The following is a 14,201-nucleotide window of genomic DNA, read 5'->3' on the forward strand; positions in this document are numbered from 1 at the left end:
GTGTAAAAAAAAATGTATATAAATAATATACGTAATTGAAGTTTCAATTCGTAATAAAATTAAAAAGAAATTAACCTTGTAACAGGTTTCCGTTTTAGCCCTTAAAATGAGCTGTTATACTACGCGCTCCTGAGAAAAGAAGGCGCAACATCACTGGTACATTCAAATGGCTTTGAATATGAGACGTTTAACCCTGTTCTACGTCTGAAAAGGGGCTCTGTATCTATGGATACGCCGTGTAGATCCGCTCTGAAAAGAACAAACAAATGAGTAACCTCGTTCATCTAACTCTAGGTAGCGTCAGTCTGCTCGTAGACGGCTACCAAACGCACGTCAGAGCCGGTGCTACGACGCGACGATCAGCGAGCTACGAAATTATGCCGCTACGGAGCTACGACATGTAGATTTGTTTAAGTTACGTGTGTGCTCAAAATTGGAGTGTTGAATTGTGTTTAGTGTGCAACAAGGAGTTTCAGATAATTAAAATGATGTGCAATTTAGTTTTTATTGTTCACGTGATTGTATTTGTGCTAACTCCACAAGGTAAAGTACTGTTTTTTTTTTTTTGTAATTTTATTCTAGTTATGGTTTTTGATGTTGCATTCGTAAACTTTTTTATGCTTTTTATTTGTGAATACTGTAGACAGTTGCTATGAAGCGTAAATCAACATTTAGCATTTGTTCCAATTTAATATAAATGACTTTAAAAAAGTTGTTACTAGGTTCAATGTAATTGCAGCAGTTTATCTGCATTCCGAACAAAGAAACTTTCCGTTGGTTAAATCTAAAACATCCAGTAAATAAGGCACAAAAAAGTATGCATATTTAATAGGTACACCGTGTGAGATTTTCCTACAAAACCAACAGCAGGTTTTATGAGCAATACTTGGCTCGATAGTAGAGAAATAAATTTTGTTCAAAATAAAATACATAGCTTGTCCATTTTATTCAATTTTCGTTTGGAAGTTTAAGTCTCCGACTCTTATATACGAAGGTATTAGTTTTGTCAATGTTAATAAGATTTTATGAAATATTATGCATAAAACTACTGGACACATGTAGTAATGGCAATATTATTGGTAAATTAGACAAAAATATTGAAAATGAAGACTTTAGGATTTTGCAAAAATTATCAAGAAATGTTGTAAAACTTTGGAAAGGTTTCGCTTATGTTCATCGGTTTAATGATTAATGTGATTAATGATAAATTATTAAAGTAATTAAGCCATTTCGGAGAATTTTACAAAAATGTTTTTTCTTAAAAATTGTTATAATTATTATTAGTGAATTTTAAATGCTATTATCTGAACCTTTACAAGATCTTGACCTTAGATAAACTCGATTAAAAGATTCACAGTTTAATTTGCTTCTAAATTTTGCAGTAATCTCGCAAATCTTTGAATGTTCCAAAACGATATACATTATAAAATTGGATAGTACATTGTACATGCGAAATAATTTAGGAAACATTATGAGCATTATGAGGTACGGCGGCAAATACAGAGCACGCAGTTATATTTATTGGGCTGTTGTTACTTGTGACAAGAATGACAGCTTCATTGAATATAATCTTGAAATAATTGAATTATGTAACTCACAGAGCTCTGATATATTTTTTATTCTGATAATTGAAAAATCGTGTCTAAAAGTATTGAGGAACTCAATTTTTTTTTACATAATGAGTCGTGCAGTTGTTACAGTCAGTTATTAATCAAATATTATTTTTCTTAACGCACTATATATTTTCAAGTGAAACTTTAGATGCTGTAATGAGCATTAGTTAGATCATGCCGGGGTTTCAGAAATCCCTAAAGGATATACATAATAATATGTTTGATAGTCGTTATGTAATTAATGATTTGGCAAGGTTCCGATTTAAGTAAAATTAATTACACGATTATTTCTTCAATATCTTAAAATTTTCTTTAAATATTCTTCTTTAACGGCCGTCTGGTGTAGTGGTAAGTGACATGGTCACTACACAAGGGGGTCGCGGGTTCGAATCCCGCCAAGGGAAGATATTTGTATAATAAATATAAATATCTTTTCCAGGGTTATGGATGTATATTAAATATATGTATGTGTATAATAAAAATCTTACATTTATATCCGTTATCTGGTACTTGTAACACAAGTTCTTTACGAACTTATCACGGGACTAGTTAACGTGGCGTGATTGTTAGTAAATATTTATTTATTTATGTATTTATTTATTATTCTTAACCCTTAAAACGTTGTTTTTGACTTCAGTCGATAATAAAATAGTAGCTTTTATTGTGGATGCATTGTAGTTCTTAAATAAAAACCACATTAATTTTATTACTGGTAAGTTTATTTTATCTTGTATAGATTGTTGGACGTACTCACGGCCCACCTAGGCTTAAATACTTAACTGAGAATTTGAAACATAAGTTAGATATTATATGCCGGTATTCTCACACTTCGAACCGGAATCCACAGCGGTAACTATCAATACAAGCTTAGAATACGCCCTACCACGCATAAACTTATCAAGTTTCCCACCAGTTTTATATGTCCTTTGATTGCAATACAATGGATACGGACAGGGTTTCTTCGAATTCTTTCCCTTACTGTTTTTCGTACGAACCCTACGTGGACGGCCAGATCTTTTTCTGTCACAAACAGAGGAGGTCTCATTGCACCTATTAATAGCCCGGTACACAAACATTTTACTAATACCAAGCGTATGGAGAGTTTTCAAAATTGCATTTGGCTCCATACCTACTTTGTGTAATGCAATCACAGCGATTCGGTTCTCTTTATCACCCTACTCCATTTTAATATCGCAAAATATTATACAATGTATTAGCGCCAAAATGAGAAAACTCAATGAGCAATAATATAAAAATGACAGATTCCAAATTCAAATGTAATGTTTTATTTATTTTTAATTGTAACAGTATTTATGGCCAGACTAAGTATATGTAATATTATATACAGTCGTGGTCAACTAATTAGGGACATTCAAGATAGTGAAGGGCTATAACCGGTTATGTACATTTAAATATAAAACCCCATTGATTTCTCAGCACCTATTATTTGCATAATGTGGTCCGATTATTATGCTATAAATGGCTGTAAATAAAAGATTTAATAAATAGAAAAAGTATTTAATATCAAAGATTAAAATATATTAAATATTAATGTACAATTCTGTAGTGGACATTTAATTAAGGACAGTAAAGTATGATGAAAAATACAGTTACACAAAACTTATAATCTTCAGTGTTATAATATCTTTAACAGCTCCATTTTATTACGTGTAAAATCAGTACCCAGTAGCAAAACTTTTGTTAGTAATTACCGCTTGACACCGATGTGGCATAGACATTATCAGTTTCTGACATGTTTCGACAGGAATGTTTGCCCATGCCTCACAAAAAGCTTCATGAAGTTCATCCAAATTTGTATTACGATAAGTGGCAACTTTTTTCTTGATTTCGTGCCAAAGGTGCTCAATTGGGTTGAGGTCCGGGCTATTTGCTGGCCAATCTAGCACCGATACAAACTGGCTGGTAAGAAACGACTTGACTGAATGGGCGGTATGTTTCGGGTCGTTATCTTGCTGAAACGTCCATATAATAGGGAGATGCTCCTCAGCATAGGGAAGCATAGTTTCTTCCAATATTGCCTTGTATTGATGTTGGTCTAAGTTACCCTGAACTTTCCTCACAGGTCCCACTCCACGTCCAGAAAATGAACGCCATATTTTAATGTTTCCACCGCCATGTTTCACCTGTTTTTTTTGTGAATCTTGGATTCATTTCCGCTTTTACAGGACGCCGTACATATTGCCTTCCATCTGAAGAAATCAAATTAACCTTGGTCTCGTCAGAGAAAAGTACATGTTGCCATTGGGCGTAGGTCCAATGTCCATATTTACGTGCAAATGCCAAACGAGCATTTCTATGTTCTTTCTTCAACAACGGTACTTTACGAGCCACTCTTCCGAACAACCCTGCTTCTACCAAACGTTGTCGAACGGTCCTCGCAGATACACCGGCTCTTTCGTTTGCCCCAAACACTTCGTGTTTAATTAAAATAGAGCCTGGAAATTGATCTTTCTTAGCTAACCTGGTTATCATTCTATCTTCTTGCGGAGTCGTTTTTCTCGATCTTTTTGTTCTGGACACATTTAAAGCTGTGTTATAGCGCTTGAAATGTTGCACTGCATTGCATACCATAGTTTTTGAACAATTTAAATGTTGTGCTATCCTTCGGTATGACCAACCACGCTCGACAAACTTCATGATAATTTTTCGTAGTGTTGGATTGCAACTTTTATTTTTTCCCATTTTTCTTCAAAATAATTCTCAAAACTTAAAATAAAAAATCTGGATTGCCACCAAAACGACCACTAAACAATAAGAAAAGAAACAAAAAAGTATTAAAATTCCAATTTTGAAATTAGAACGCAATACCTCAGTGTCCCTAATTAAATGGCCAGCCAGCATTCTTTGAACCAATAGCCCTATGATATTGTATCAGCTATACTGTAAAGAGGTTTAATGTTTAAGAAGTTGTTATTGTTTGTGTAATCGCGCACATAAATGACTAATTACACTTACATGTAAAAGATATGGAATATTGCTAAGACTCGTTGGAAAATAAAAAAAAAATTCACAATTTGGCTTAACTAGAGATTGTCCCTAATTAGTTGACCACGACTGTATATATTGCAATCACATATTCAAAAAAATCAAGAATATATAAATAGTCAGGCGTAATTTACTCGTAGTAAATGTTCACTGTCGCTCATTTCGCGGCAATTGCTGTGGCATACTTTTTTAAGCAACGACTCACAGCTTAGGCCTCTTTTAAAAGTTATTTGAAGAAGAACATAATGACGTCATAGTGCTTCGTAATTCTACAGGCCCGGGTGGAGATCGCACGTCGGGTGAGAGAGTACAAGGGGAGTCGTTTGGTAGGTAGGGTCGTAAACATCCGTGGACTCGCGGTTTGCTCTCAACATCTGCAGACTGTCAAGTGCCACATACCCCGCAAGTAGGTAGGCAGCAGTTTGGCTCTGTCCCTGGCATTGATGACGTCCATGAGCGACGGTGACCACTTATCATCAGGTGGGCCGTATGCTCGTCTGCCTATAAAGGCAATAAAAAAAAAGTCGCCCAGGCGCAGAAGCCTTGTATGAGGATCGGCCCCCTGCACAAAAAAAAATTGTACTTATCGATGGTACGTGGATTGTCATTCCAAGCTATTGTAATATTTCTTACAACAAACGTTGTTCGGTAATAGTGGAAATTAATCGTTTTACGCCATCCACACGGGAAGACGTGTTTGTTGTTTTAGATCAAAATTGCGATTGACTTATATAAATGGAAATCTGGATTTAATAGTAATAAAAAAGTAAAGCGTTCAGTGATCTCAGGCCTCAGTGGAATATAATAAATTAGTATGTTCAAAAATATTGAAGTTAATTTATTTTAATTTGTCTACTTGGAGACAGGAATAGGGACGCGAGCTTAAATAGCGCTATAAATTTGTAAAAAAATAAAAGCAATCGCAACTTTTCTTGAAACACGTACAACAAGTGATCACAAAAATTTATTAAAAAGCCCTTGGATAATTAGACATTAGTCAGCACAAGGTTCAAGTTTCGACGGATAATTATCAATCACGATCGACGAATAATGGATAATAAACTTTATCTTTTTTGATCACGGACTGGTGGTACTTTACATTTACTGGTGGTAGGACCTCTTGTGAGTCCGCGCGGGTGGGTACCACCACCCTGCCTATTTCTGCCGTGAAGCAGTAATGCGTTTCGGTTTGAAGGGTGGGGCAGCCCTTGTAACTATACTTGAGACCTTAGAACTTATATCTCAAGGTGGGTGGCGCATTTACGTTGTAGATGTCTATGGGCTCCAGTAGCCACTTAACACCAGGTGGGCTGTGAGCTCGTCCACCCATCTAAGAAATAAAGAAAAAAGTATCCATAGTGTAAATTTCAATTTAAATTATTGATGTAATATAATTCAATAATGTCAAAACCAAAAGAAACACTTTTTACATTGATAACCATTCACAAACATAAATGTCTCTGGATTATTTTCAATCCGGACATTGTACGCTTATCACGAGGGGCCCACGTGGTGATATAAGACACCGTCGAATCAGCTCCCGTTTCCCAACTAGACAAAACATAAACAGGTCGTCGACCCCGAGGGGGAAACTAAACGAATCCTATTGAGATTCAAGAAAGTTTACGAACCATATCTGGTAGGAAAGACCCCTCTTCCTTAAAAGAATAATCCCATAAATTATATTTTAACGGGAAAACTTGCGAGTTTGAAGTCTCAGATGAATATTGTTCTAGATAATGGTTTTCTTTTTTGCAAACGAATATAGCGGGCTATTTTAAGCTCGGGCAAAATTAATCAGAATAAGAAAAATTACACAGATTTTTACTTGATATGCTCTAAATACAATAGCAGTAATTTCTTCCTCAATTTAATATTTAATTATATAATATTTTTTTAAATTGAAAAAACATTAATAATTGGAACATTCATTCATTGTTAGTACAATGACAATTTAAAGTACATATTTCGTTTAAAACTAGTTAGTGGTACTAATAATGCAGGTCTAAGTTCTTCAGTCAATTGAAAAGTGTGATGCAGTTCGGCTTGGTCAGTTATTTATTTACAGTCACAGCTTTTCAAGATTTTAATTAAGTTGAGATTTTAATTCAATCTATAATTTTTTTTTCGGTTAATAATTAAGCTTTACTTGAAGTCTTAATGACTGCAATAAAATTTCTCTTCATGAGTAATGATAAAAAGTAATTAAATTGCTTTTTTCGCTTTATCAAAGTTCGACAAACTTGATTAATGACTTCTTAATTAAATAGTCTAGGTTTCGAGGTTATAGAAATTTTTGTTTTAGTTTATAACGCCTTATAAATTTTGTTTTATGATCTGGAATCGATGGCGACAATGAGGCTACAACAAAGTAGCCAATTTAATAGGTGTTCGTTAAATTGATTGATTTATAGCTATCCATTGCAAAAAATATACACTAGTAGAAAGATGCTATCTCGTCAACAATAACATTGTGTAGGTTGACTTGGAAACTAATATTTCATAATAATCAAGGCTAATACATCCAGCCTGAGTTTGTTTAGAAAATAGATTATCTTGCTGTTGAAATCTTTGTTCAGTTTCTAAGGGCGTAGAATTAATATTCTCACCTTTGGGATGGTATCTCTTATAGAGTATTTTAATTTATGAAATAATTGATTTTGATTACAATCTGAGTGAAATTTTACTGTATGTGTGTCTAATATATACGTAGATTAAAACTGCAACTAGACTCGCAGCTCAACTCAAAGTCGCACGGCCGGCGAAGCCGTCTCGGCATGACGACCAATCAGGTCGTCAAGATGTGGTCGCTGGTATATCGGGCTAGACCAAAACCAACCGATTGGGTCGGTCCGCTATACACTACCGATCGGTGGCTCTTGAACTCATCATGTCATCACCAGGATAGCATGCTAGAGTGATTTGGTGGCTTCTTACGCTTGTCATTTCTATTGCAACCTTTTTTAAAGACTGATATTTTCTAATCGTACCAGAATTTATTACGTGTTTACAAAAATACATTTTAATATGTATGTAGGAAAAGCCATAATTATTAACACCGTCGTCAGACATCGTAGGGGTGAATAGGGTGAACGAGCTCATGTTTGTTGTCTTAGAACAATTTAGAAATCTTCTCTTGACGTTAGCAAACGAAAATGAATGCCAGTTCTTAGGATGGAGACACCGCTCTTCAAGAAGGCTGGTTGGTAAGTAAGATGGTGTCTATAAGCTTTCATCGGCTAAGTTCTGTGGTAGCACGAAGCTAGCCGAGTTCCGACGATACCGCAATCGTGCTGCCATCTCTCGTGTTTTGCTTTCGTTTAGCTACCAAACTAATGACGGTCTCCGATATGTATTAGTATGGTAGTAGTTAATTAATTTTCTTATTTCCTTTTTGTTCGCTTTTTTTTCATAAACATTCTGTATGTGTTCGTACCAATCAATTGCGTTTGGAAAGTTGTCATTGTCGATTTGTCATGAAACAATGAGTGTTCTATCTATCCTGACTCTCCTATTCATTAAATAAGCTTAGCATAATAATAAACATTGCAAAGAAACGTAATAAGATCTTCTCTTCTTTTTCTCCACCTTATCCCACTAGATGGGATCGGCACAGCGAATTTTTCTCTTCCATTCTCTTCTATCAGCCGTCATCTCAACACTCAATCCTCTCTCTCTCATATCGTCATTCACACACTCCATCCATGTCTTTTTCGGTCGATCTCTTCCCCCTCTACCTTGCACTACCATTTCCATACATCTCCTAGTCACGTGCATCTTCTCTCTCTACGCATCACATGTCCATACCAAGAAACATAATAGGATCATTATAATATTATGTTAGTATAGTTTTATCACGCCTTTATGCGCCATTTGGAGTCAGATTCGAAAACGTACACTTGAAACTATGTTTGAAGGCAGCTTATATGGTTTATAAGCTTTGAAACTTTTCACTGAAATATTACGCTATGCCTTTGTTAGTTAAAAAAATTTATTGCGTTAAAACTTTTTCATTTTTCATAGGGTTCATTTTCTATTATGTAGATTATTTAAAGAGCTCACTGCCCACCCGATGTTACGTGGTTACTGGAGTTCATTGACCATGACATATGAGCTCGAAGTTTCAATAACATTGTGAAAAGGATGTCCTCTCCTTCAAAACGCATGACTGTGTTGTGTAGAAAATATACAGGATTACGGTACTTACCCGTGGAGGCTTACAATGCGTTTCAGTAATTACGCATAAATATAGCAGATTTCATTTTGCTTAGATTTTTGTTTCTGTCGAACGTAGGAGGGATTTGCACGCTATAAATCATCGGCAATGACTGTGGTTTCCTGTTAAGGACTCTGACTAACCTCGTTTAAGGATGAACATTACGTCACAGTGCTTCGGAATGCCATAACCAGACGGAAAATGAATTGTCGTTCGAGATACATAAAAAGAATTACAAAACAAATAGTCGTAATACTGTATTCGAATTATATTTATCATTTGATATTAGAAGTGTTATCAGGAATTTGAGCAAATAACATATAAGTTTGACATAAATAATAAATAAAAACTCCTTTATCATTTTCTTAATCTTGTTTTGTATTTACTTAACTTTTTAAGGGTTTCTTGACATCAAATCTGTTTTTCTGCTAAAAACGAATCTGCGAAAAACTATCTGCCTTGTTTAATCAATAGCTTTCAAGTCAAATTAAACGCCTTGCTCACTGACGGGATTGTGGCTTACAAAGCGATGAAATAAAATGGCATTGACCTTTGAACGTATTGATCATAAAAAGACGAACTGAACCAATTTGATTAAATTACTGCGCGTTCAAAAAATCTGGTAAATACGTTGAGTTTTTTATTTAATTATTGTTTTGATGGTTGAACGACTTCACGGCCCACCTTTTTTTTATTGCTTAGATGGGTGGACGAGCTCACAGCTCACCTGGTGTTAAGTGGTTACTGGAGTCCATAGACATCTACGACGTAAATGCGCCACCCACCTTGAGATATAAGTTCTAAGGTCTCAGGTATAGTTACAACGGCTGCCCTACCCTTCAAACCGAAACGCATTACTACTTCACGGCAGAAATAGGTAGGGTATAATCCGTGTGAGGACTCTCACGACGTCCTACCATCAGTAAAGTAAGTATATAATTATTGAATACTGGCTATGGCTGCTTCTAAGTATTGTCGTTGTGAAGTACATTTATGCACACAGTTAGGTTTTTAGCCCTAAGTACAGGGAAACGATTATTAATTTCCCGAACTCAGCGTAAATACTTTGAAATTATGTAAATGTCTATCATAATATAGAATAAATACTCTTTATTTACGACTTGCACTAGCAAATGTCATTTCCGTGTAAATTTTAAACAACTAAAAGTCTATAAAAAACTCCAAAACATGTTACTGCATACTCATGTAAGTTTTGGTTTGTGCAAGCTTATCTTATTTATGGCATGAGTTCACAGTTAATCTGAAATAAAATGCGTTCGCTTGTAACTTTGGTTCTGTCAGTTGAATTACCGAATGTTGATTGTACTATGTCATGTACTAAATACGCATAAAAGCATTTGTTTAAAAACAATGAAATTTTATGTTTTTGTCAAAAATAGGTATTGTCGATGTTTGGAATTCGTTGAGCGTTACAAAGTCGCATCGTATCGAAAAAATGTGAAACTGAGAAATTCAAAATCAACTTTTACAGCTGTTAAAAGATGCAAATCGATATTGAAATTATTTATTAATGAGCGAACTTTGTTGAGATGCTGTGAATATTTTAAGAAATATGCTCGTAATGAATTAGTCTCGAGTGATCTTCATCAACAATTCACAAGTTCAACTTTGAATAGTTTGAGAAATTAGTGGATATCTGTTTAATTATCAAAGAATGAATAACAAATATTTCGGAAAACCATTTTGACTTCATTAAATTGAAATCGTGAATCGTCAAACGTGAATTTCCAATATCTGATAGCCAATATGGTTACGGCAATTAGGTTATAATTAAAACTGCTTTTACTTTTTGTCATCTATTATTTTTATATTATTGTACAGTAATCAAATGTTTATTAAAGTGTGCAGTTTTTGAAACGATGGAAACTAAATGATGACAAAAAGAAACGCACGTTTTTTTTTGTTGCTTAGGTTGGACCAGCTCACAGTCCACCTGGTGTTAAGTGGTTACTGGAGCCCATAAACATCGCGCCAGCCACCTTGAGATATAAGTTCTAAGGTCTCAAGTATAGTTACAACGGCTGGCCCACCCTTCAAACCGAAACGCATTACTGCTTCACGGCAGAAATAGGCAGGGTGGTGGTACCAACCCGCGCGGACTCACAAGAGGCCCTACCATCAGTAACTTAAACATTAGACATTAGATTAAACCGTAAAAATAGTTTTAAATATGTCTGCGGATTGCAAAAATCTAAGAAATAAACTATCTTTTGGTTGATTCCATTTATTATTCAGTTGCAATATTCGAAGTAGTTGTGTGGGTCGCTGGCGGTAAGAACCTTGCGGACAGAAATAAAAGGGTACTAAATTTTATTTATTATTTATTCATACTGTTTTAGTTAAGTATCTCACTGGCCAAACTCGTTACTCGCGTTCAACATGAAATTCTCAAAACGTATTCGCTTCAGAAACTTTATCCCATCGTAAACTTAACTAAGGCCTTGTTCACATCGAACGATTGGGTCAGTCGCTGAACTAGAATACTGTGTGCTTAGTGCGAGTTTTATAACGTTCTCGATAGCGTAAAAGTTAGTCCAGTTTTGTATGCAGTTGAAACAGCGCCCCTAGCGGCAAACGTAGGCAAACGATCCCATTCCATACAAATATGAGCTTACTTTTACGCTACCGAGTACGTTAAAAAACTCCCACTAAACACACTGATTCTTTTAGAGTTTAACCTCTTAAGGTATTATTCCGTTCTTCATTACAATTTAGGTTCACGGGGTCATTGTCTTCGTACGATTTCCTTTGCCAACAAAAACAGTAATTTTTAACTAAATTAATCATAATATAGACTTTTGATAGTAACAGACAATACAGCAATCTTAACAAATCCCAAAAATTATGAATATATTCCTTATTTTATTTTATATGTTATACTATGTAGTTTTTTACATTTATGATACCGTTGAATATACATTTGATTTTTTAAGTTCTATGATCCCGCGAACACTTGTATCCGTGTTAATAAAATAAACTAGATGGCGTGAGTGTTTTATTTAATTTTATTTGTTTACTAGCGACCCGCCCTCGCTTCGCTTCGGAAACATTAAAACACACATGAAGCCAAAAATAAAATAAAAAAAGTAGCCTATGTTCATCAGGGACAATGTCAGCTTCTAATGGAAAAAGAATTTTTCAAATCGGTCCAGTAGTTTCGGAGCCTATTCGAAACAAACAAACAAACAAATCTTTCCTCTTTATAATATTATATTTGTTTATACTAATCCGGCATAAATGTAATAATACGCTGTAATACGCTGTGTATCATCATTTATAATAAAATATTTGTCTTCACAAAAAAAAAACTAATTATTTTATCCTTGTTAAAAATTTAATTTTATCTTTATTCATTTACCGCTTTGTCCATGCATTTTTCAAATTACATTAAATGTTAAGCTAAAAAAAAATGTTTACGTTGCTCAACTGTGAATTCGCCTTTACTTTTCTACAGGATTAAACGCAGCAAAAGTATTCAACGCCATCTAGCTTAAAGTACTTAATCTTTAAACACGTAGAGAGGGTAGGTTTGGACTACCGAAAGAAAATTAAATATGAATTACTTCCTTAACTGCTAATCATTTATATATGAAATAAACTTTTAAAGGTTATTGTCGAATATTATAAAACAGGAATTCGGAGTCTAAAGAGTAATAAAAACAGAAATGGTTACGTGGGAAGAGTATTAGAAAAAAGCAGTGACTTTTAGGAATATTGAAATAATTTCTTTTGCTTCCTTAAAATCGAGTGCTGCAAAAAAAACTTAGCGACATTCCAAGCTTTCACAAATGTTTTCTCTATGACGTTCAATGTTTTATTGTTAAACACTATTATTAAATAGTAAAAAACGAACTGTTGTTACGTCCAAACCACCGAACCGATTTTGACGAAATTCGGTATAGGAGTAGTTTGAGCACTGAAAAACAATATCTTTTCTCCACGCGCGTTTGAAAGTTTTGCTAACCCAAGCGAAGTCGAGAACGTAAAGCTATCGTCCAATAAGTCAAGATGACAAGTAGAAAGAAAAATCAACTTTAATTCGTCTTTATTAGGGAAATAAACTGTAATTTCTATCTTACGAAATGTCGGGACTTAAATTAAACGCACGAATTCACTTTTTTTTTTTGACATACGAGCAATATATAGGTAGACGAGCAATACGGCCCATCTGATGGTGAGTGGTTACCGTCGCTCACGGACGTCGGCAATGTCATGGGTAGAGCCAAGCCGCTGCCTACCGTTAAGTACTCTCCACAAGCCTCCTTTGAAGAAGGACATGTCATAGCGCTCGGGAAACACCGTGGAGGGGAGCTCATTCCAAAGCCGGATGGTACGTGGCAAAAAAGATCTCTGGAAACGCACTGTGAATGAGCGCAGTGGCTCCAGGTAGTATGGATGAACTCTACTCCGGTGGCGGGCGGTGCGATGGTAAAAACGAGACGATGGTATCATCTCGAACAATTCCTCAGAGCACTTGATAAATTGTGAAAATATTGCTTCGGTTTTGTGTCAGTATGTTTTCTTGTGTTTTTTTTATTTTTTTTATTGCTTAGATGAATGGACGAGCTCACAGCCCACCTGGTGTTAAGTGGTTACTGGAGCCCATAGACATCTACAACGTAAATGTGCCACCCACCTCGAGATATAAGTTCTAAGATCTCAGTATAGTTACAACGGCTACCCCACCCTTCGAACCGAAACGCATTACTGCTTCACGGCGGAAATAGGCGGGATGGTGGTACCTACCCGTGCGGAGTCCCAAGAAGTCCTACCACCAGTGATTACTCAAATTATAATTTTGCGGGTTTGATTTTTATTACACGATGTTATTCCTTCACCGTGGAAATCAATCGTGAACATTTGCTGAGTACGTATTTCATTAGAAAAATTGGTACCCGCCTGCGGGATTCGAACACCGGTGCATCGCAACATTCGAATGCACCGGACGTCTTATCCTTTAGGCCACAACGACTTTTGTCTTTTTATTTTCTTTGTAAATGAGTGCACGGCCGCCCACTTGAATGTAAGTAATCACTGTCGCTCGTGGACATCAGTGATGCCAAGGGCACAGTCAAGCCACTGCTTTTTTTTTTTTTTTTTTTTTTTTTTTTTTTTTTATTGCTTAGATGGGTGGACGAGCTCACAGCCCACCTGGTGTTAAGTGGTTACTGGAGCCCATAGACATCTACAACGTAAATGCGCCACCCACCTTGAGATATAAGTTTTAAGGTCTCAGTATAGTTACAACGGCTACCTCACCCTTCAAACCGAAACGCATTACTGCTTCACGGCAGAAATAGGCAGGGCGGTGGTACCTACCCGTGCGGACTCACAATAGGTCCTAC

At 35.6% G+C, this 14,201-nt stretch overlaps 1 protein-coding gene across 1 annotated transcript in view; it reads left to right on the forward strand.

Annotated features, from left to right (window-relative positions):
* Nucleotides 1-312: 312 nt before the first annotated feature.
* LOC101738121 (uncharacterized) overlaps nt 313-14,201 on the forward strand; it is a 118,339-nt gene continuing 104,450 nt past the window's right edge. The window contains exon 1 of the mRNA XM_038014564.2: nt 313-543. Within this exon, the coding sequence (XP_037870492.1) occupies nt 486-543 (58 nt within the window). The 5' untranslated portion in view covers nt 313-485. The remainder of the gene's footprint in view (nt 544-14,201) is intronic.

Source organism: Bombyx mori, chromosome 12 (assembly GCF_030269925.1).
Source record: "Bombyx mori chromosome 12, ASM3026992v2".
NCBI lineage: Eukaryota > Metazoa > Arthropoda > Insecta > Lepidoptera > Bombycidae > Bombyx > Bombyx mori.